Source organism: Microtus pennsylvanicus, chromosome 9 (genome assembly GCF_037038515.1).
Source record: "Microtus pennsylvanicus isolate mMicPen1 chromosome 9, mMicPen1.hap1, whole genome shotgun sequence".
NCBI lineage: Eukaryota > Metazoa > Chordata > Mammalia > Rodentia > Cricetidae > Microtus > Microtus pennsylvanicus.
The window spans coordinates 77875959-77899907 of NC_134587.1; the positions used below are offsets into that span (position 1 = coordinate 77875959).

At 44.6% G+C, this 23949-nt stretch overlaps 1 protein-coding gene across 4 annotated transcripts in view; it reads right to left on the bottom strand.

Moving 5' to 3' along the window:
• Positions 1-23949, bottom strand: part of Dlc1 (DLC1 Rho GTPase activating protein) — a 347498-nt gene that overhangs the window by 33194 nt on the left and 290355 nt on the right. Inside the window, exon 1 of one of the 4 annotated variants that reach the window (XM_075986544.1) lies at positions 8869-9253. The exons of the other annotated variants lie outside the window; for them this stretch is intronic. Coding sequence (XP_075842659.1) covers positions 8869-8905 — 37 coding nt within the window. The 5' untranslated portion in view covers positions 8906-9253. Of the gene's footprint in view, positions 1-8868; positions 9254-23949 lie in introns of those variants that run through there. 4 annotated transcript variants of the gene reach the window in all.

Below are 23949 nucleotides of genomic sequence, written 5' to 3' on the forward strand. Positions count from 1 at the left end.
CAGTTCTCAACCTGTGGGTTGTGACCCTTTCCCAGGGGTCGCCTAAGATACTGGAATCCACATAATTTACATCACGATTTGTGTCAGTAGCAAAATTACAGTTCCTAAGTTGCAATGAAAATAATTTTATGGTTGGGGGAGTCAGCACAGCGTGAGGAACTGTGTTAATGGGTCCCCGCAGTAGCAAGGGTGAGAACCGCTTTCCTACTCTTTTCATTTGTCTTGGATTCTAACAACTCTTGGTTAAACCTCTCCTCCTCCCCATCCCCAACCAGTTCCATGAACTATCTAGACAAGTTTTCACTAACCATGGATTTCCTTCTGTCCCACCTCTGCTTATAATTGTCCAATGACTTTCTATCAACTTTGACTCGAAATTCAAATCCCTCGGCAAAGTCCGTGGGCCTTCCTAACCTAGCCTCTGCCGGTCTCTTCAGATCTTGAAAGGCCTCTAAAGGTAAGCCCTCCTAGTTCCCAGGATGCCCAGGATGGAGACTCTCTCTTCAGACTCCAATACCACCCCCAAGTTTCACCTTGCAAACTTCTCCCTCTTAAATTTGGTCCATCTCAAAATACTCCTTTTGTACACTAGAACCACACGTTCTAGTAAAGAAAAGGAAGTTCGGCAATATTTTCATTTCTTCAAAGGCAGACTAAGAACTTTCACCTGACAACTATAAAAGTAATGTTAAACACGCACAACTGCCAAAGGCTGGTTATCAGGAGTTATCTATGCAGAACGAATTCCTGCTAGGGCCAAGTCCCATAGAATACTTACTTCACGTTTATTAAACGCCAATGTTATCTAATCGCGGGAAGGATTCTGAGGGCATCTCAGCTGCATTCCTACCTCAGGTGCCTAAAAGAAAATTCCAAGCATCTAAGGCACATATTCTGGAAGTTTCTGGGAGTTAGGGCAATCCTTCAACTGGGGCTTTGGGCAGACCCAAATCCACTGGTGGGGCATCAAGTGAAAGAAACCAGCCTGCAATTTTTTTCCTTTGATAGTCTTTCCTTTTTGAACTAGGTGAGCTGGCAGCTACCTTCAGGGATAATCAAAACCCCAAGTTCCTGCCAAGCAGGAAACCAGGTGGAAAGGCATGCCACAGCCCCGGAACAGGGGACACAATGACCCTCTGCCCTCTTAGCTGGAATTACTCAGGTTTCTCAAGAGCTCTCTAGGGCCCCTGTGTTGGTTAAGTCCCAAGTGATTTAAGTCAACACCAGTGAGGCCCTTTCCCCCTGCTCTGTGGAAAGCCCAAACAGGAGTATATAAAGCCAGGGTGCTGACCACACCCCCACCAATGCCCACTCCCATGCCAGCCCCCCAACTGATCGGGGCTCCCTGGCTTCCTCCTGCTCACCCCTTCCCACGCTCATCTTCCACAGCGTGTTCTGTTTACATTCCGTGTGCTCGCCTTGTAAGCTCCGAGGATATTCCGTCCTTCTCCTTCACGGATACCCCGCAAAACCCCACACTATTTTGTGGCAGCATGGTGGGTCCCTCAACAAATACACAACTGTGCAAATCAACCACCGATTTCATTTTCATCCTAGTAAGCTTAGTCTTCTGATTAATAACCTCAGCGAGGACCTGTTATACACACGGATGGTCTACAACCGGAAGTGCCTGCGTATGTACATGTAACCTGAAGGGATACAACTTGAAGTGCCTATGTACGTATGCATGCACATGTAAACCTGGCGTTTCACACAACAGTTACAATACCTGCTTTGGTGTCTCATACTTCCTTTCTGCCTACTGGTTCTTCTCCAGGACACAGTCCCTCCCTCTTCACTTCTACAATCCTAATTCCTCTCAAAGTATTGACACTAGAAACTGTTTTAGGAACATTTCCCAATGGTATGTATGGACGTTTGTTGACGCTTGCATTGCTTGAACGTATAAACTGCTTTTTAATGAAGTAATGTGTTGACCTGTTTCATGAAGGCCATAGTCATGGCCTAGAGAACATAATACCCCAAATACTTGCTAAGGGGGAGGCCTCCAGAGACCCCAAACTAAGTCTAATTTTCACAGAAAACCTTTCGGCCTGTAGCAAACTCTTGGAATTCTATTTTTTTCTTGATCTTTAAAGCTTTACCTCTCAGGAGACTTCCTGATTCCTGCAGAGGCAGGGAGCTGGGTGCTGACATGCACGGGGACCTTGCTCCTTCTAAAGGAGCTGGTCCAGCTTTTGGACAATCTGCTCCAATTCAGAGGCACCAGATGGTGTCCCCAGGCCAGAGAGTTTCTTGCTCATTCATTCCAGGGCACTCTCATTTAAATTACCTAGCCCAGCGGGCTCTCGGTACTAGTAAAAAGATGGAAGCTGGGGGCAGACTCTTTTTAAGTGTTCTCTCCATCTGTTGACGATTTGGAGGAAGATATGCTGCTTTCTAGGAGAGAATATTCCTAGAAATAATGTAAGGAGGGGAATAAAGAAGCCACTTTGCCCCCGTGAGGTGATGACAACTTAATAAAGGGTTTTTACTTTGAAAGGAGGGAACCTCTCTGGAGACACCCTGAAAGCCTACACCTTGATTGAGCACTTGAGGGGACACTTCAGCGATGCCGAAATGACAGGAGTGACATGTCCTTTGGGCCTCCCCCTTTGCACAGGCATTTGCAAAGTACTGCTCTTCCCACTGGAACCAGGCAAGGGCGAGTGGCTCCCATCATGACCAGGCCGGGCTGTGCTGATGAGCGCTCCCGAGTGGCGGGCTGTCAGGAACTTCCAGCCTCCACACGGAGGCACCTCATTTCCAGGAATAGAAAATATCTCCCAGCTAATCAAAACCTGGCACCTGCGCTCGGGCACAAAGAGGTCAAACCGAGAGGGAACTGATGCATTAAGGAAGTGGACGCAATAGCATCACCTCTCGCTGTTGTATGCCAGTCTAGGGGGAGATAAAAATAGAACTTTGCCCCTGCCCCCATTCTTTTATGTTATGTGATGGAAATATCACCGCAAAGCCCATTACTTTGAATGCCAATTATGAAAAGAAGCACCATTAGGAGCCCACCGTCTGTCAATCAATATATACACATTATGTATTTCAAGGATTTTGTATCAACTACTTAAAGACAAATTACAGACTAAAGGAAATGGCTTGGATTAGGTCTCAGGGTGCTAACTACCTACATGAAGACAACTTCAAGACAGGGGGTGACACAGCTTTAACACGCCCTTAGTTTACAAAGCCTCAATTCCGTAAAAGGTGGCACAGGTCTTGAGGTTACACAGTCAGTGTCTGAAGGCCAGATACCTGATGACAAACCTAGAGTCGGTCCATCTCTGTGCTGAGAGTCTGGCACACATGACAACGGCTTCTCTCTGTATGTTAGCGGAGGCCTTTACCCCGGGGTCCTCCAGGAGGACCACAACGAGCAAAAATAAAACACTTCAAAACAAAGCCATGACCGGAAGTTAGAGATAAAGAGTCTAGCAAGAAATTCCAACGGAAGCAAAAGAGCAGCAATGAAGAAGGCCAGCACCGCCTCACCTCTATTTCAGTCCTTTCTGACCAGATTAAAAACAAAGAAAGAAAGGAATGAAATATGACACTACAGGTTCATCAAAGACCAAGGAGAACAGAACGTGGCAAATATTGGTTAAAGGCATAATTCGCCGCCTCCTTTGGTCTAACCTAAGGCGAAGATGTTTTTCAATTTTACACGCTCAATTTTTTCTTTGTCTGGGTTGGGTTTTTGGTGGCCAAACATACACAGGTTAGGTAAAAGTGGTATATCCCCACCCCCACACAATCCGACCAATACCAAAATAATCTAAGGAAAAAGAAGCATATTCCCATCTTTGTGATGAATTAACTAACCATTTTCTTTAAAATTGCTGGGACTCTCCGCAGCCCAAGCACACACTAAGAGTTAAATTTTCACTCCTACCCATCTACTTAATTTCTTATAAACACATTAAGAACCCCATTTTGTGAGGGCCCCCGTCTGTTTACACAGGCCAACAGGAAGGGGTCTGGAGTGTCACTGGGATGACTGTGACCTTGGATACTGAACTTCTTTCTAGCTCAGCAGGGGACAGGCTTTTCCGGGGAGGCCTTTGCAAAGTTCTGGAATTTCCCTCGCAGTGACTTCCACAGATGCCCAAGCATCACATAAAATCCCCTTTCCACATCATACCATTTGGTTCGGAAGAGGGAATTCGGTGGACACTGGCTCTCTGACGAGGCCTCCATTTTATCCAGACTGGAGAAAATCATCCTGGATCTGCCACCCGAGTGTGACATAGGGCCCACAGGCAGGACGGCCTGGCTGCAGGGCAGACCCACACCTGGGTCACAAGTCTTTTCCTCGCTGGCTTCCTAAGCGTGCTGGGCCTGGGAACGCTACAAGCCCAGGGTGTGGAACACTTTTGTCCCTCAGACATCCTTTGGAGACTGCCACAGGAGAAGGAAGGCGCCTCACGACAAGAATCAGGAAGCCACTTCCAGTTCCCTCCGCGGGACACCGAAAGGCGGGGCAGGAGAGAGATCAAAACGTGGACGGATGGACCGGAGGTGTCAAAGGCAACTGGGGACCCAGCGTCACAGAATCCACTGCTCTAATACCTTTTGATTTCCCCCCTACTAGGGGAGAGGCTGGCCTGAGAAGGCCACCGAGTAGTAGACGTGAGTGGGAAGGACCCAGTATCATAAACACCTAAATCTAGTGACAGAAGAAAACCAGGGGAGCCTGATGAAGAGAAAGCTCTCCATTGTGTGGGCTTGGGGACTTGGGGTGCAATAAACACTTTACCTCAAGTGCCCAAGAGCCTTACTTTGTAGCAGGCAGAAAGTCTGTAAGATGTCAATTACTGATACCTAGCACACACGTTTCTCTTAGAAAGCATCTCACAGTATCTTCACTGGAGAAAACACTGCTCAGGTAGACTTTTCCGAAAGTGGTCCCTGGGACTCCCCCAGATGTTAAAGACAGAAGCTCATCTCTATCTGCTAGGCTACGATCACCTGATCACCTTACAGGTTCCCCAGGAGCACAGAGGCCCCAGGAAAAAGCAGTCTTTGTAAGGCATGGCCGGAACATCCTAGAAAAGCCTGACCCCTGACTGTCAGGGTCTACAACAGCACACAAGCTAAACAAGCAAGGTTGTCTTCCCGCCAGCCACTACTTAGGATAGCAAGGAAGGAATAGCTAGTATAAAATAGGTCAAGGCGGAGTCAAGCAATTAACTACCACCAGGGAAGCTCTCCTCTCCTTATCATTGATCTCCAGAATCCTCAACAATAACACAGGGGCCACCTCAGGGAGAAGTGTTGACTGACGGGGTGGGCTGACAGACAGGCCTCCGCGGCTGGAAATCTACCCACTTCATATTAACTGAGTGTCCCACTACAGCATGGCCCCCTTAGCCTCCATCTCAGCTACCCATGGTCAACTGAAACCAACGAAAAGTATGAAACGAAACCTCCAGAAACAAACAATTTGTAAGTCCTCAATAACTCCTACTAGGGATTATTGTCACTACGGCCCTATCTTCCTGCTTCTGTTGTGAATCTTTTACTGTGTCTGATTTATGAATTTTATCATAGGAATGTATCTATGGGGGAAACACGGTCTACAGAAGGATGGCCATGTCTATGGTTTCAGGAACTCCTGGGAGCCTCGAGACATATTCCCCAAGGATAAAAGAGGACTACTGTAACTTGAGCCCGAAAGAAAAACACCCCTGATTGCACACAGTCACAGCAGTAACTTGCTTCTATATAAAAAGAAAATAAAAATTGTGACCCTCTTGCATGGTCTCCCTTCAAAGACGACTCGTACTTGACTCCACATTCCTCTGTTCACAATGGCCAGAGTCAGAAATAGGACAGCTGTGAACGTCTGTTCCAAAAACTCATTTTTCTTCTCATTTCACAGCCCTGCGGATCAATGTGGGCTTGGGCTTTTCAGGCCAGAGTAGGCGTTTAACTCTTTAGAAACTGGGCTAGTTTTAACTTGACCTTGACCCCACAGGAGGAGACTCAGAGAGACAGCTAAGCTTAGATATGAGAATCACTCTCAGCCATTGGCTCCAACGCGTGTCACTGTATCACTGGCCTGTACAAATATTACAAACGACAAAGGACAGCCTTTCCGCTACTCTGTTTGGCTTGTCAGGCGTCTGGGTACCTGGGCCAGGTTGGCCTGACACTCCGCACAGAACCGAGACATCAGTCTGCACCGGTTTGGTAATATCCAGGGGGGAAGCGGAAACATCTGAGGTTATTTTTACTCCTGCAGGTCTTCTGGCTGTACAGGGTGAACGGCAGCAGGGTGGAGCAAGTATTGTCTGGAGCCCTTTAGGACTTTTTTTTTTTCTTTTTTGCTCATGGCCTCATTTCCGTCTTCCTGTTGCTAGGAAGGGGAGTTAAGCATGAGAAACTTGTGTTTACAATACTGGCCCATCCTGTCCAGAACAAGGCTCTCTTCAAAAGAGCCCCATTTACTTCGCTCACTGTACTCTGGATGCCCCTAATTCTTCTGGACCAAATCACTCTTCCTTGAATATTTTCAAATTGAGTATTTACTCTCCTAAGTCATAAAAATACCACTCATTTAAACATTGCATCATGGTTTTGAATCTCCACAGAGACACCCAGGGAAACCCAAGTACTAATTTTTTTTTTTTTTTTTTTTTTTTGTATTTGAAACCACCTTTTGGAGCCTCACCAAGCCTCAGACTGGAAGCATCTTGCAGGGATCTCCTAGGGCCCCTTGAAGTTCCACAGCGGTTCTACAATAAGAGCTGGAGTCCTAGACAGTTTAAAACCCACTTTATGCAGCGATACCTTGCAGTGTGGTCACAACACAACTCTTAGCCTGTTCTTGCCTGTTTGGAGGAAGGTGTCACCCAGCTTGCGAGAAAGTAAAATCAATTTGTCAAAAGCAAACTTTTGCAAAAAGACAGCTTGAGAGAAAAATCTGTCTGCTGGGCTTCATTTTCAACTCTTGGAACAGTAGTACTAATGAAAAAATTATGCAGCCAGCCAGGCTAGGGCCAGGCTGCAAATCCGGCATGCCTCAATAAAAGCGAATACAGGCAATCTCCAGCATTCTCTCAGGAAAGGTCTCGAAATAACTTCTGAAGGCACATCTGCTAACCATTTGACACCCGTTCCTCAGGACTTTGGTTCTTCTGTTAGGGGGCTGCTGCCTCGAAGGGTACCCCTCTGACCATCTGCTGCAATCTGCTTGCCAAGATGGCAATGGGTGCCTCCATTAATTCCACCCTTATGGTCAGCAAATTATCCTGCGGAGGACTAGCCTGCTGTCCAGATGGGAGCAAAATTAGTCAGCCACTTGGAGCCGCTGATAGGTTTACATTTTGAGTGCAGCAGTCCGCTGGGCTATTATTTTCCCTCATCCCTTCAGCAAACAGAAATTTGCAGGGTTAAAAAAAAATGTAATTTGAGACTGGGCATTCTGCCTTCTCCAGAGCCTGATTTTTTTCCCCCTCTCTACTCAAATGCGTCACATATGCCACCCCCACGAATCTTTTGGTAAGGGATGGCTGTGCCAAGCATTCCTCCGAATCACCAGCCACAGCTTGAAGCAGACTCTGACTCTGAGAATGAACCCATTTGTGACCACGTTGGGTGTAAAAAGCCTCATTGAAAGCAAAACCGGATGGGGCAATATTTTTTTTTCCTCCTCTACTGAGCAGATTAATGACTTTAGGCAGGGCTTCCCGTTTAGCTGTTAGCATCATTCGGGAACAGAGCGGACGTCAGTATCCGTCACCCCACGAGGCACTTGAAGTGTAGTAGTTTATTTGAGCCTTACAACCTCCACTGTGTCAACAGTTACTACCCCGAGTTGCGGACGGCACAGTGAAGTTATTGCCACTTTCCAGGGTCGCGCATCTTGCGCGATACTGATCCCCAATTTACTTCCCGCGCATCACTCCTCGCACCAAAGGCCATGCACTGAAATGACTCACAGAGACAGAAAATTACACCAACAGGGTGGGCTGCTGTTCTGGGAGCAACCCTTAAGAAGGATCAAAGGCTCTCAGCTCCTGACATTGGAGGAGGGGACAGGGGCACAGAGAAGGGCACTAGTCCAAGAGGCCATCTCCTTGATTTAAAAAAAAAAAAGCCTCAGGCCTGGAGACGTGTTTCCTTCCTTTTCCCCAGCCCACGAACTCTTCCTCTCACGCCAAGGGCGTGGGCATCTAGTGGGGGCTTTTCAGGAACCGCATCCAACCACCCCACACAGCGGGAAAGCGCTGAGTTCCCATCTGAACCCCACGTGCGATGGGGGTTGGGGGTGGCCAAGGAGCAATCCAAACTTAGCCCGCCGAGGCTCAGAGATTTCCCAGCGTTGAAAACAGGAGAACGACAACAAAAGAACACTTCGGTAAATGCACTCGGAAACAGTGCTAAGAAAACTTTCCTCAAGTACAGCTAAAGTCCACACAGTCCCTTAAATAATGCTTTCTTTGGGAAACAATACTGATTTGGAACGTGTAGGGTGTAGGACAGCAAGAAGAGACAGAACCGTCCCCCAAAGAAGTCGCAATGGGGTCGCTCGCCCCTGGAACCCCAAGGCCAGTTTCTAGGAACAGAAAGAGTTTAAGTCATCCGGACGCCAGTACGCAGTCCCCCAGGCAATACGTGGTCAAGGGACATGACCCGAATTAAAACCTCCCTCGCCAAACTCTGACCCAAGCTGCTTAAACACACACGTTTTACTACTGAGAGCCTGGGGCGACTCCTCTGCAAGCGTGTCAAAACACACAACTACAACACGGACTTGGCAGGGCGGGGTGACAAGTCCTCTTCGGCCGGTCCCCTCAGCAGCTGACCCCAGGCAGACTAGTCCGACAACACGACACAAGTCCATCTTACGTGTTAGGATCATGGTGTCCGGTTCGTCTCTACACATCAAGGTCGGCGCAGGGCGGCGGGAGTGCACCGGGGCAGCCCGAAGCAATCGGGATCCCACGCCGGGACCCACGGTGGCACCCGGGACGTGAGCCCTCGCGGTCGTCAGCACATCCTGTTTCGACGCTTCCCTGCCCTTCGCCCTAGCTCGGGCAAAATCGTGAGTTTGGACTGCCACCGCGAAAGGAGCGCTCTCAGGGAGCGGGACGCGGAGCTAGGGAGGCTTGGCTCCTGCAGCGTTGAGGCTCAGCCATGGTCCAGCCTGGAACGCACCACCTTCCACTCGCCCGCTGCAGCAGCGCTCTGCTCACTGCGCGCTCTCCCGGCCGCGCCCTCCCACCGAGCCCGCCCCCACGGGCGGGACCCACGCGGCGACCTCGGGCTCCGCTCTGGCTCCGCCCACCGCGCACCAGGTCCCGCCCAAAGCCCGCCCAGGTCCCGCCTGCGCCTCCTCCTCCCTTTCGCGGAATGTTTTCCCAGGGTCTGCTCTGCTGCGGCGGCGGGAAGCGCCTGAAAGTCGCCAACTACTGGCCTCTGGGGTAAAGTCAAAAAGCCTGGAGGCTTTTGCTGGGTGCAGAGATCCGGGCCTCGTGCTCACATAGGAGCCGCTGTGGTCTGTGCACCCGCAGGCTATCATTCCGGTAGACATCACAAAAACTTGCCGTGATGGTATGGACAGTGGAGAGGTAAGGATGGATCAGTGTCTCTTGACCAGAAAATGGGGAAAAGCAGTAACCTGGTCTTTGGGACACCCAAAGCCCCCACTAAAGCCCTCAAGAGTACAGACGGAATGTGGATATTAACATGGCTATGGAAGTTTCCCCCAGCACGTGGGGAAGAGCCAGTATACCACGCATGCGCGCAGTCATAGCCAGTGCATTTCTGTGATATTTGGTCTAAGGTCACAGTTTCTTATATTTTTGGTTGTGAGCCTAGCCTTTACGGCTGGGCCATCCCTCCAGGCCTAAGGTCACAGTTTCGAAAACTGCTCATGAACTAGTCCCCAGCCTGCCATTTATAATCTCTGATGGTGATAATCTGATCTGTGTTTTTTTTTTCTTTATCAAAGGTTCAAATGATTCTCAAGCAGCTTAGGTGGAGGTCCCTCATGTCATAAGAAGGCCCCGTTTTGAAACTTGCGACAGAATATAATTAAGAGTAAGGTGTTTAAAAGTTCACAGCAATTTTCATGAAAATTTACTTTGGAGTAAGTTGGTGTTTTATGTGTGTTTATTGATGGAAATTTGTGCTTTCAATCCCAGGAGAGCATTTACTATGGGCCAAATGGTTTCTCCACTGAATCATACAGCAGCCAGTAAAGGGGACCCATATCCTTCTGGAGTTGACTTCTTCCTAGGGAATCTATGCAATAAACAAAGCAAGTGGAAAAAATATATAGTCAGTTAGATGAGAGGTGTTAGGCAGGCTAGGCAATAAAATTGGGGCCGAGTTTATTCTTCAGTAAGTAAAATGTATTCCCATATACTTCAGAATGGATTGATTTTATAGCTATAAGCTAGGTTACAGATGAGACTCTTCCCACTTCTACCAATGGCACCCTATTTTCCCTACAAGAATTCCTCATTTTGGAAGCAACATTTAACCTCCATTTAGCAGACCTATGACCAGGACATTTTCCTGATGGCAAATGCTGGGGACCCAAAGGCAGTGCAGAGTGCATGTGGCCTCTGCCTGCCAAGAGTGTATAGAAGGATGGGAAGAAATGGGGGTGAACGGAAACGGGAAACGAGGGACTGTTGAGGGCCCAGGAAGTGAAGACCTGAATAGCCCAAGAAAATGGAGTTGTCCTCCGAAGGGTGGATGCTGGGGGAACTGTGAACGCATCCAACAATCACATCTCTGCAATGTTCAAGCCCCTGAGACTAAATCACATATACTTTGCATACAACTTATGGACATCCTCCCTACATACTTTTAAAATAATTGTTAGATGACTTATCATATGCAATACCATGTGAACACATGTAGATTTGCATATGATCGGTACAGATGCAGGTGTTTTTTTTTCCCTCCGAATATTTTCTCTTCGCTATGGTACTATGTGCGGGTCAGAAACCAGCCTTGTGTTTATTATCTCGTTCCACTTTTACATGGGTTTGGAGGATCAAATTCAAGTCCTCAGGCTTGCGTGGTGTCTTAACTTGTGTCTCTGATGCTGTGCTAAAACACTGATGAGAAAATAAGAGGAGGAAAGGGCTTATTTCATTTTGCAGTTTATAGTCCATCAAGGGAGGAAATGAAGGCAGGAGCATAGAAGCAGGAACTAATGCAGAGGCCAGAGATGAGTGCAATTTACTGGCTTGTGTGAGGCTACGTAATCCAAGATTCCCTACCTAGTAGTAGGCTGGGACCTTCTGAACCAATCACCCCTCAAGAAAATGACCCACATGCTAGCATATAGGCCAACCTGATGGAGGCATATTCTCACCTTCTGAGATGAGTCCATCCTTCTTCTCAGATGTCTGTAGCTTGTGTCGAGTTGACAAAAAACTAACTAACATGCACGGCCAGTGCCTTTATCTACGGAGCTTTCTCATGGCCCCCACGACACTTTATAAATGTCTAGCTAAGATTTTTACCAAGTTGCCCAAGCTGGCCTGGAACTCACTCTGTAACCCAGGCACACTTTGAACTTCTTATCCTTTTGCCTGGACTTCTCAGGTAACTGGGCTCATGGACCTGAGCCACCTGGCCCAACCCCTGGATGTTTCCTATCAGTGACGATTTGAATCCAGGGACCAGGAAGTTGTGGATTTGGTAGACCACTGGTTTATTAAATGGCACATCAAATTCCAACAAGAAGTTCCTGCTCCGAATGTCCAGGAGGAAAGGAAAACAATGTAGAACGAAGCCTCAGCTTTGACCTCTGTGAACAACTGGCGCTCTTGCAAGCCGGGCCGAGGGAAGGCTGGCAAAACCAATCAAGAGTATGGATAGACAATGCTGTTGACCAGACGAAAGAGGATCCCCAAGCCAGCTCAGAGCCCTTTTTGCTCACTTAGCCTCCTACCCATCACCATGGGCTTCATTTGTCTATCCCAGGCAGCTGCATTTGTCTGCGGCTGAGATTTGGGTCTCAAGGTGCAGGACTCTGAGAGGTAGGCTGTCCCATGCAGTACAGATCATTTCCCCTCAGCCAGCAGTCACGGTTACTGAAAGTTTCTTCCTACGTAAGAACAGAGAAACGACGCAAGAGCTGGGGAGATGGCTGCGGGCAAGGTCACTTGGGGCAAGTAGGAGGACCTGCGCAGGATCGCTGCATCCAGGTGAAAAGCCTGACAAAGAAAGAGAGCCTGCTAAGCACAGTCCTGGGAGACTGGGGAATCCTTGGAGCTTGCTGGCTATAATGAGTCTAACCAAATTGGTGAGTGCTAGCTAGTTCTGGTAAGGCAGATCATAACCGAGGAAGACACTTGCCACTGACCTCTGGACAGGTATAAAAGTGTGTACACATCAACACATGTAAACATACATCACACACACAACGAAAAAAAGAAATCCCCCACAAATTAATTAATTTATTTATTAAATTATAGGTAGTTGTTATTGAATTATTGATTCCCGGTGGCATACTTTGAAGACTATTAAGACGGTATAATGGCCTGTTCTGTTCACCCCAGAGGCAAGTATTAGCTGCATGGAGACTATTCACAACAGCTGCCCAGCAGTCCCTATTTAGATTTATTTCCTAAAGACTTGGTGGAATTACCAAGGAAAGACAAAAAAAAAAATCTCAACAGCTAACTCCTAAATTGCATAGCAGAGGAAGAGAGCTATTCTTTATGATTATGGGTTCATACTCTATCTTAACGGTTGACATGAGATATTACTGATATTGTCCAAGGGCATCTCTTTGTGTGTCATCCCCCCACATGTTAGAAACACAAGACAACTTGAAAAGGCTTAAGCATGTGATGTCGTTGAGGCAAGCCCCAGTAAGACAGGGCAAACTGGGTTACCAAGAGACCCTCTAAGAGGAGAGCTGCCAGGGGCTAGATGGGTATCTCAGTCATGAAGAGCATACACTATGCTTGTGGAAGACCTGAATTGGGTTCCCAGCACCCACATCTGGCAGCTCCCACCCACCTGTAAACCCAGCTCCTGGAGATTCAATGCCTCTGGCCTCAGAAGACACTTTAACATAATCCCCTTGCCACAAAAACACCTTAAACTTATTGCAAAAATGAATCTTAAGAGAAAGAGGGACGGAGGGAGAGAGAGGAGAGCTACCGGCCCAGTACTTGCTGTTTGGCATTTGCTAACAGAACAACCCCAATACACTGGGTAAAATGTCAGACGCTCTGTTCTGTTTCCCTCCCCTTCCTTTGCTTTCTTTGCTATGTTGATAATCACACCAGCTACCTCTACAGGCCAGACAAGCTCTCCACCGCCAAGCTATACCACCAACTCCATGTGTGTATTTATGTCAAAGCTTCCACTGTTTAGATGCTGGCAGCTAATTTAAAAAAAAAATCTGAATCCATCCTGAGCAATTTCAACTTTGGGCTTCATTTATCCCTGGGGGCAATTCGTTTAAACCTCTGGTCTAGAGATAGGAGCCAAATAATCTCTGGAAATTTCTTTGCTTCCCTTAGGACTTGAAGACTCTTCTGTGCTTGGAAAATGTTGTAATGCAATTTGTGCTCAATGGAACATTGTGAAATGACTGGGGAAAATAGTTTTGAGTTGTAATGCTCAAAGGAAATATGACAAAGAAACAAAATCTTGAAAATAATGTTAGTGGTTTTCAATTAGGGGGCATAATTCAATTGGGAACCCAATGGCTCTCCTGAAAACACTCACTTATTTTTTTAGCTCAGTTTGGGTTCTTCCTGACCCCTTCTCCTAACTGATATTTAGCTTTTTTTTTTAGAAGTTTTCACACACCACACGCTGGACCTGCAGACAGAAAGGGGAAGGGAAGAAAGGACAGCAAAAAGTTGATGCTTCTAAAGCTACCAGGAGAAGCTGCCTAGTGCAGCTAGACGTGCTATTATAACTTTTGGACAATCCCCATTCAGAATAGGAAGAAAGGTAATTTATTCTTTTGGAAACATCTTTAGATTATTAATGAATGGTACTAAGTGACTCTGTTCTTGCACAAATGATGTAAATCTGCTTTTTGGATAATCACTTAAGCCAAACAATGAACCAGTCTAGGGCAGTACATTTATCTTTCAAATAAGAAATAATTATTAATTAATTATATTACTTATTAATTATTAAGTCAGAGAAAGGCACTGTGAAGCCAAAGTGAAGATCAAGGGGGGGATCTGAAGGAGAAATCTCTTGTTCAAAAGTAGAGACAGATAAACTTGCAGAGACAGTGGAATTCTTTTTCTCTTTCTTTTTCTCTTTTTTTTTTTCACTGAGTTCCTAGAGATTGAATCTAGACAAGCCAGGCAAACACCACACTATCAAGCTATATCTTTAGCCTTCTTTTCATGTGAACCAAAGAAAAACAAAAAAACCATGTCTCACTACATTGAGCAAAGCTGGCCCTTGAACTAGGACTTTTCTTGCTCCACCCTCCGGAGTGGGATTACAGGATGCTCATTGAGTGGAACGTCTGGGCACACTGAATCTTGGTTCTTGATGTGGATCTAATACTTCAGTGAGCAGGCTTTCTTGGGATACTTAGCATATTTACGGTAGAATTTATTTAAAAACCTAGTTTATCCAAAGGCTCATCTGTGGCTTAGCCTAAGGCCTGCCCACTCACAATGGCCAAGATGAGAACCCAACAGTGACACACCATCCCGTGCCTCGGCCACACCAACATTTCATTTGATCTTTGCCAAGATGAAGCTGGTTCTTTCATGTGGCTTCTGGCAACACAAAAATCAAGGAAGTGGCAAACAAAAAATTACATTTTTTTTTTCTTTCTCTTTTCCATGCGAGCACCGAGGCTTCTTTCCCTCTGAATTATCCAAGTTAATTGCAGGCTTTGATTGTCTATTATGTTAGCATCCTCCGATTTTAATTCTCTGTAGCCCACAATTCCCTGACTGCTAGGGATGGGCTATGTTATTTAAGAAGCAAATGGTATTTTTATCTTTGTCATTTAATATGGATTAAAATGTTCATTGTGAAGAGTTAAGAAAATATGAAAAAGTGTGAAGAAAAAAATGAAACTTGATAACCAAACTACCTAAGATGGCTGAGATATATTGTAGGTCTATCTGCGTGCCCAGGCTCCTGGTCAGACAAAACTGAGATCATAGTATATATTGTTTTTTTAAGTATATGTATGTAGTAATATGGGTGGCGGGGCTGCACGGCTAGCTTTACCCGAAATAACAACACACAAACTGTATTCATTTAATCACTGCTTGGCACATTCTGCTCTAGCCCTTACTGGCTAATTCTGATATCCCGATCAACCCATCTCTAATAATCTGTGTAGCTCCGGTCTTACCGGGAAAGATTCAGCATGTCTGACCTGGCGGCTTCCTTCATTGTGTGTGCGTCTGCCTGGGAGAGCGGAGCATGGCCTCTCTTCAGAGGCGTCTGCTCCCGAGAGGAGTGCTGTCGAGTCTGACCTCACTTCCTCTTCCTCTCAGCGTTTTGTTCTGTTTACTCCTCCCACCTATCTTCTAACCAATGAAATGGGCCAAGGCAGTTCCTTTATTAGCCAATGACCTTCCTCCATCATACGTACTTATTTATTAAGAATGGGTCAAATGCAGCTCAGGCCGTCCTTGAACTCAGTATGTTGCAAAGGATGACCTAAAGTTACCTTCCCTGCCTCTAAGTTCCAAGTATTAAGGTCATGGGTATGAGCCACCATGCCAAGTTTTAGGCACTGCTGTGAATCAAGCCCGAGCTGTATGCACACTTGGTGCAACTGAGCTACATCCTCAGGCCCTATCGCATAATATTTCAATTCGCTTTGTATGGCTGATGAAGATGCTCTCCTGTGGTTGCTCTATATCCATCTTATAGGCATATCAAGCAGTTAACCAATGCGGAGCTTTTATTTTTTTGCAATTTTAAAATATAGGCATTCTTAGATAATATAAGTTTAATTTAAAGAGCAAAGGTAATAATTTTATAGATAAATTCACTTTGAATTAAGAGGGCAAATGATACTGGGGCTTTTGATCTATCTATCTATCTATCTATCTATCTATCTATCTATCTATCTATCTACTTACCTACCTATTGACATCTATCTTTCTAGACCGTCTTCCATAAAGTTTTTTGGCATTTTTCCCAGAGTTTGATTGTATTTGCTTCTTTTGTACTCAGTTTTACCAGCGTGATAATTTTGATTGCTATTGTTAAGGGGATAAGCAAAAAAATTATATAAAAATAAAAATACTCTCCCATTCTTTACATTTGCTTTGAATGCAGAATTTGTTCAAGTTTGTACTGCATTCAATTTACACAGTATAAAATTTCCATCCTAAGTGGAGAGTTCAGTAGCTTCAGCAGATCGTCACCGTCCTTCGGCCAGCACCACTTTCCGTATGGCCATAAGAGAATTTTTCCTTTTCCCAAACGGAAATTCCATTTCTATTCATTAACTCCTGATTCTCCTTTCCTAGCCTCTGATAGCAACTATTCCAGTGACCATATCTGCTTGCATGCCAACATGCTTCCTGCCATAAGGATAATGGACTAAACCTTTGAACTGTAAGCCAGCCCCACTTAAATGTTTTCTTTTATAAGAGTTGCTGTGGTCATGGTGTCTTTTCAAGGCAATATCTATACATTAAAAAGCATATTTAAATTATTTATTTGCATGTGATGTATATGTATGTACGTGTGTGTGTGTGTGTGTGTGTGTGTGTGTGTGTGTGAGATCTCCATCTTATTTTTGAGTCAGTGTCTAGCGTTGACTCCGCAGCTTACCAACTAAGCAAGACTAGCTGGCCAACTAGCTCCAAGGATCTTTCTTTCTGTCTCTGCCTCCCAATGTTAATATTTCATCACGTCTGGCTGTTTTTGTTTTGTTTTGTTTCCTGTGGATGCTGGGGATCTGAAATCAGTCTTCATGGCTGTTCAACAAGCTCTTTACCGACTTAGTCATCCCCCAGCCTCCTTTAATGTTCAATGAAACATCTTCTTTGACTGATTTAGAAGTCTTATGTTTGTATTAGCCTTTGTCTTTATTATTTTTAAGACAGAGTCTCACTGTGTAGCCTTGGTTTGCCTGACCTGGACTCACTCTGTAGACCAGGTTAGTCTGGGACTATAGAGGTCCTCCTGCCTCTGTCCCCTCAGACACTGTCCCACCTGCCATTTATTTTTAATAGTTTGTCACCTGACACTTGATATTTTAGCCTTTCTTTAAAAAGAAATTAAACTCTCACAGAAAATCCAAAGATCTTACTTATTTTTTTATTATTATTATAAAGTAGGAATTTCCCTTAGGAAGTTTATATGGTTTGAAACAGAAAATGCTAAGGCACAAAATCAGTTTATAAAATAAAGTTTTAAAATCAATTTATAAAATAAAGTTTTACAGTGCCACTTTATTTTAAATTATACCTTTCATGACTTCAAAAACAGTTCTAGGGTTTCTTTTTGTCTTCCTTCCTTCCTTCCTTCCTTCCTTCCTTCCTTCCTTCTTTCTTTCTTTCTTTCTTTTTTTCTTTGTACCTTTGTGATACTAGGTATTAAGCCTGGGATTTGTACTTTTCAGGAAAGTGCTGAACTGCTGAACCACAGCCTCGACCTTCTTTTGACCTTTTGTTTCTTTCGTTTTGTGAGTACTTAAAAATTTTGCTCAGGCTAGCCTCATGATGCTCCTGCCTCAGCTTCCAAAACAGCTGGGATTATAGCCGATGCCGCGAAGTCCAGTTTATTTTATTTTCCTTGCATTTAGATGCTATGGTGGTTTGAAAAATAAATGCCCTGCACCCGCCCACCCATAGACTCAATTATATAAATAAAATCTGGGTCCTCAATCACTAGCGTTTGGAGAGCTGGTGCAGCCTTGCTGTGGGAACAGAATTGCTAGGGGTGGGCTTTAAAGGTTGGCACCTCACCCTAGCCCCAGCTGATCTTCTGCTTCCCATTTCTGGTTGGAGATGTGTGCTCTCAGCTGCCCGCTCTGGCTAGCTACCATGCCATGCCTTCCCTGCTATCACAGACTTTGTCTTGGGAACCATAAGTCCAAACAAACTTTTCCTCTCTAAGTCATCTCTAGTGGCAGTGTTTTGTCACAGAAATCACTAATACAGGTGACTTGCACAAAGTATAGCCTCCATAATAAACAGCTATGGAAGACAGGGGGATAAGTCCAAGACCTAAGGGCTTGATTTCGAAATTTTCCATAAGTTCTATGACAGTCTGTATATTTATATATGCCTCATAATAAAGAAGTCCGAGAATACTTGTTTTTCCAGTAGCCAAGTATAATGTCAATAGTTTCATGCTTATTCTCTTTCACCTTATTTACAGGCCTATTGGTATGTTTACCTTTAAACTTTCACTGCTAAATCAATATTCAGATGGCTTTTGGAAAACCTATAAAATTAAAACTGCCCACCACAATTCTAAAAACCCGAAGGGGGAACCCCCTTGAGTTTATTTCTGCTGTGGGGTTGTTTTATATTCATTTGATTTATACTATGCCGGCCTTTCTACACCACAGGTTGGTCCTACAGTAGAGACGCTGTGTTGTAAGTGGCCAGTTCCGTGAAGGATGCTAATGAACTGCACGGTCTTAGCTGGTCACTGTAGCATGCTGGCCCTGACATTGTTGCTGCTGAAAGCTCCTCCACAGCTCTGGGTCATTAACTGGCTTTAATAGTCAACGGGAGAGCAGAGCTATAGCAGGCCCATAGCTTGCCTGCTCATGTGTAACTAACTCCCTTAATTATCTCTTAGTGATCCCGTTGAATTAAGCTGGATTAAGTTGCATTTGGGGAAACTGCAAGGCAGCAAATTATCCATTTTTTAAAAGGAGATCTGGTAACAGGATTCAAGGACTGTAGAAGATTGACATTGAAGAATTGATCGGTAGAGAAACGGCTAGGTTATATAGCTCATTTGTGTTTGTATTCTGTTGCTGAACCAACAACTACTTCCCTGCTATTTGTTGCCGTCATTTTGATGGGTTAACAAAGTGAAAATAGGAAAGGCAATAATAGGGAAATAAATGCAGTCAATTAGAAGTGTCAACTGTATTTCATAACTGAATTCTTCAGATATCTGAATTCCCAGTAACGATAAAAATAACAACCTAGCTATATATTATTTACGTGAGTTACAACAAAAGATATGCAGAGGAAGAGACATGAAGGTTATACTCTAAGGAAAACTATATACATGCCAGAAATAACAAGCTTTAAGTACTGTAAGTAGTGAAGAGTTACTGAAAATCACTCTTAAGCTTGTTATGCAAGATAATAACCTCTGTGCTCATAGCCTCAAATTTCACAAAGCAAAATTTAGCAGAATTAGGAGAAATGGGTAAATATCATGGTGGGAAATTTCAATGGATTTCTCACAGTTCTAGATAGCTTGAGCAGGCAAAATAAATAATAGTTTTAATGATCACATGTAGGTATTTGCACCCATCAGCCACAACGTACATCAATTGGGCACAGAGTCTCAATCAGTTGTAACAAATTGTTGATGCTGTGATATGAGGAACAAACAAAGGGAATTAAAGTAAAATAAAATAAAAAAAATGTGGACAGAAGTGGCCTTCAGATCCCCTTATACATGGTTGTGAGCCACCATGTGGTTGCTGGGAATTTAAATCAGGATCCCTGGAGGAGCTCTTTCTTAGCCACTGAACCATCTCTCGAGCCCTTTTCTGGAAATTTCACTGCGCTCCTCAGCTTGGAGAGCAAGAGGGGAGAGCAAGCAGGACTTTTCTTTAGAGGCCTTAGGACATTTCAAGTGACTATGATCTTACCCTGAGACAGGGCTGCTTACAGAATCTGCAAAGAATTTAAGAATGGAGAAATGATTCTAATGTAGGGGGAAAAGTAGTTCTCTTAAGGGTGACTGGTCCACATATGGACACGATAATAAAAAAGTACCCATCTGTGTCCTCTAAGGAGTGTTAAAAACAAACCAGGCAGACCCAGTTTTTATGCTTCTCTTCACATTTGAAGTATGATATCATGGCTTGCATCTCGGTGTACAGCCACCATACCTCATTTCAAAGCAAAGCAAAACAAAACAAAACAAAACCCCCTCTTTTCCCTACTTGACTGCCACAGGAACTGAATGTAACAGCGAATGCACCAGTTTCTTCCCCAGAGGATACAGCTGGTCTCCTGGGAAGGGAGGGATCTAATCCACAACTGACCTAAATGGATCTCGAGCAGAAAACTGCAGGACAATAGACAGTTCCCTGTAGCTCCCCTAAATGAGTATGGATGGTTAAAAAAAAAATTCATTTTACCCTTTTCAAAATGAATTTCATTCTCCACACTAGCAGCAAGTATGTTGTACCAGGCAATTTCATTGCTTCTACAATAATCTCAGATCTTCAGATAGACAGACGCGTGCATACTTGGCTGACCATAGGACTGGGGAGAGGAACATCTGTGCTAAGAAAGAATGGATACAAACTCTAGCGTCCCCACAACCCGCAGACCAGATCATCTTAGATAACATGTTACACTTGCAAATGGTCACAAAAATGATGGGTTTTTTGGTCTGGATTTTTAGGTCTATTACTGATGCTTATCATGCTAATTTGAATATTCAAATTATGGAGGGGCCAGGGGCCTTTATCCGCAAATGTCGGGCATGATGGAGCTTGTCTGTTATATGCAGGGCTGTGGCTTGAATGTGGTTGCATACATTTACACACTGTGAAGAGACAGCTAACTAGAGCCCATTGGGAGAACATCAACAGCCAAAGTGTGTGTGTGTGTGTGTGTGTGTGTGTGTGTGTGTGTGTGTGTGAATGCACACATTTGAAGACTTATGCTTTTTCTCTCAAGACCTCAACTGAAGTACCATGCTCTCTCTCCAGTCAATCTTCTAGGTGTTTCCTTGACAACCATCCCCTAGCTGGGGAGAAATGAGGTGATACTGGTTTGGGGAGACTAACTGGAAATCTTCCAGCGGAATCCTGGCAGAGAAGGGGGTGTGGGTAACTCAGCCCTCTTTCAAAGGATCTTTCTCCATTGTGCTTCCAGCTTCCTCTCGCACCCCAGAACCATGCTCATCCTCCGGGCTAGGCTGCTTGCTCACACTGCAGATGAATCTTAGGCTTTCCCCTTCGTGTCTCCAAGAGTCCAGTGACTGCTACCCTACCCCACTATGTTCAGAGTGTTCATTGTCCCCTCAGTCCCTCCTCCCTAGTCTCCCTCAGAAACTGGTTTTCTTTCTTAGGAACGAACAGGGACCTGACTCCACTTCTTGCTCTCTAGCCCCTTCCTGCTTCCACTCCCTTTATCTGTGCACCCCGACTGGTCCCCATCTGCCTAGGTCCTTCTTCTTGGCTCTGCACAGGCTCAGCCACCTCATACTCACTACTGGCCATGAATGGGCCCGATGAATATTTTCAAAGCTCTCTGCTACAGCTGGTTACTGTTTTCCTCATCTTCAGGATGACAGAGGCCATGTCTATCTGGATGGTCTGACAGCTGGTCTCTGTACTAAGAAGGAATGGAAAATAAAACTCAAGCATCCTCCCCACCTCAAACTATGGTTGGCACAAAGCAGGTAATTTAGAGATGAAAGTCTTCATCTGCTAATGGTCCCTGGGGTCATCAGGCCTCTTGTTTGCCCTTGGTTTTGGAAAGACTTGCCTAAGTGAATTACTCTCCCAAGTCCAGAAGGGAGCTATTGGTTCTGCTGGTAACCACACCCCTTATTTAAATAGCATTTTCCAAGGCTGAAATAGGCATCTCCCAAAATCTGTCAGCGCATGGCCAGTATTAAATTAGCCATTTGTCTCCAAAGGGTGTTGTATTGCCCATAAAATTGACACTGTATATTGTGGGGTGTGCATCTGCGTGTGAATGTGTGTGTGTGTGTGTGTGTGTGTGTGTGTGTGTGTGTGTGCATGTGTGTGAATATAATTTCCTCAGTTTTCTCAAACAGCTGAAAAGGAAATGATAGAAAAAGAAAGGGCTATATGTCTGAGTCCTCAAACAACATCTGTATATTACAGAAATAATAATTACAGCACTAGGGTCTTGCTCCTTTGTCCTGGCTGGTCCTGAACTCAAAGGCTCAGATGGTCCTCCTGCTTCATCTTCCTATGCAGCTTTAACTACAGATGTGTACTACTGTATCAAGCTACATTTGGATCTTTATTTAGAAACAAATGTGTTTTGCTAGAAAAAAAAAGGTTAGTGAAGGTTTCATTTAAAATTCATTTGCTGTCCTTAAAGAATCTTAACCAAAGATAACGTGCAGAGGATAAGAGGAAGGCAGGGACTGAAAGATGGTATCTCATATAAGGGTGTCTTTGTGTCTGTCTTTGTCACCAGTACTCTAATTGATCACTCTATTGTAGTTAATAGGAGCTCAGAAGGAGCATGGGGTGTCACCCGATCATGTGACTCGCTGGCACAGATGGGGATTGTGAGAAAGACACATGCCTGGCTGTAAACACAGGCACTCAGGGATGGCTTTAATATCCTCTTAGACAGAGGCATGACAGACTGGTGGGGGGCACTCTTTCCTTCTCAGGAAACCAGGCCTCTGGCTATAGCTTTGTCTCAGCTGTGCCTTAGATCTTATGAACTCTTTCCCCCTGAACTTTCAAGGGCCTACACTTTCCAGTAACACTTTAATGTGCATGAAACAAAAACTGAGATGAAGGGTTTGAGCACAGAATCTCATTGAAGGGTCTGATTTCGTAGGATGTTTTACTACAAACAGACTTCACCTCCAGAACAATATTTCAACAGGCAACTACTTCCCTGGAGAACAATGGTCTTAAAGATGAAGGGGCCTCTGTAAGTGTTATTGATTCTCAGCTCTTTTCCAGGAAGAAACAAGAAGCAACAACTTTGTATGTTTTTTTGGGGGCTGGCTGTAATCGAGATTCTCCATTTAGTATCTTAGGTAAGAGATGTATAAAGTTGGATCGAAGAAGCTGGGATGTAACAGCTAGGAATTATGGGAGCCAGAATGAGATGAAAGAAAAATATTTGAGGAAGATGAAATATGGAGAAAGATGGTGAGTTATTTGGAATATAAACAGTTATCTAGATAGATGCATGAAGAAAAATGGGCTCTGAACCTGTAGAATAGGAAAACCACAAGGAAACCTGGGATATACAGAAAAACTCACGGTGTTAGTATGGAAAGCCTCATGGTTACAGATGTTGGATCTGCCCTACAGAGTCTGTCCGTCTAACAGAAAGCCAATAAAAACATCAGCAGTCTGTTTCTAGATTTGTGTTGAGTGTTATCTATATTGTGTTCCCGAGTGCTTTCACTTTCTATGTGGATTAATTCCCTAAACACCCATGGGCTTATTAACATCTTCAATGTATAAGCAATTTCAGAAAACTAAACAGCTCACTCAAGGAAACTGTAGCACTAGTAGACTCGAACCCATGACTTCCCACTATAGTGCCTATGTAGAACTTAAGAAGTGTTGTTTTGACTCAGTGGAAACAGAATGAGTCTAGATGTGGACGCCGGTAAAGGAATTTCGATTATAAAGGTAAATTAAGAAGATACATGCCTAACTAATATCTGAGGTTGTCATCTGAAAACAAACAGACCTTGCCTGCTCTTTAGGCCAAATTAATTTTGAAATGCTTCAAGACATAGAACATAAAACAAAAGTGACTTTCTGAAAACATGGGCAAAGAAAAACGGGTTGAGGCGACTCACTTTTCATTCTATATGGTATCGTAAATGTCAGAGCTTACAATTCAGATTTACCGTCTGTTAAAATTGATTTATGAGAGCCAAGTAAAGCCTCTCCCTCTCTCCTTCTGCATGCAGAGGTGTGTGAGCGATGGCTGTGTGCTACAGACACTCCTAACTGATCCTGATAAACATATCTCTTCGAGTTTAATTCCCGTGTGATGCTTCTGTTTCAAATTTTTCATTGCCTTCTTTTTAAAAAGAAAACCT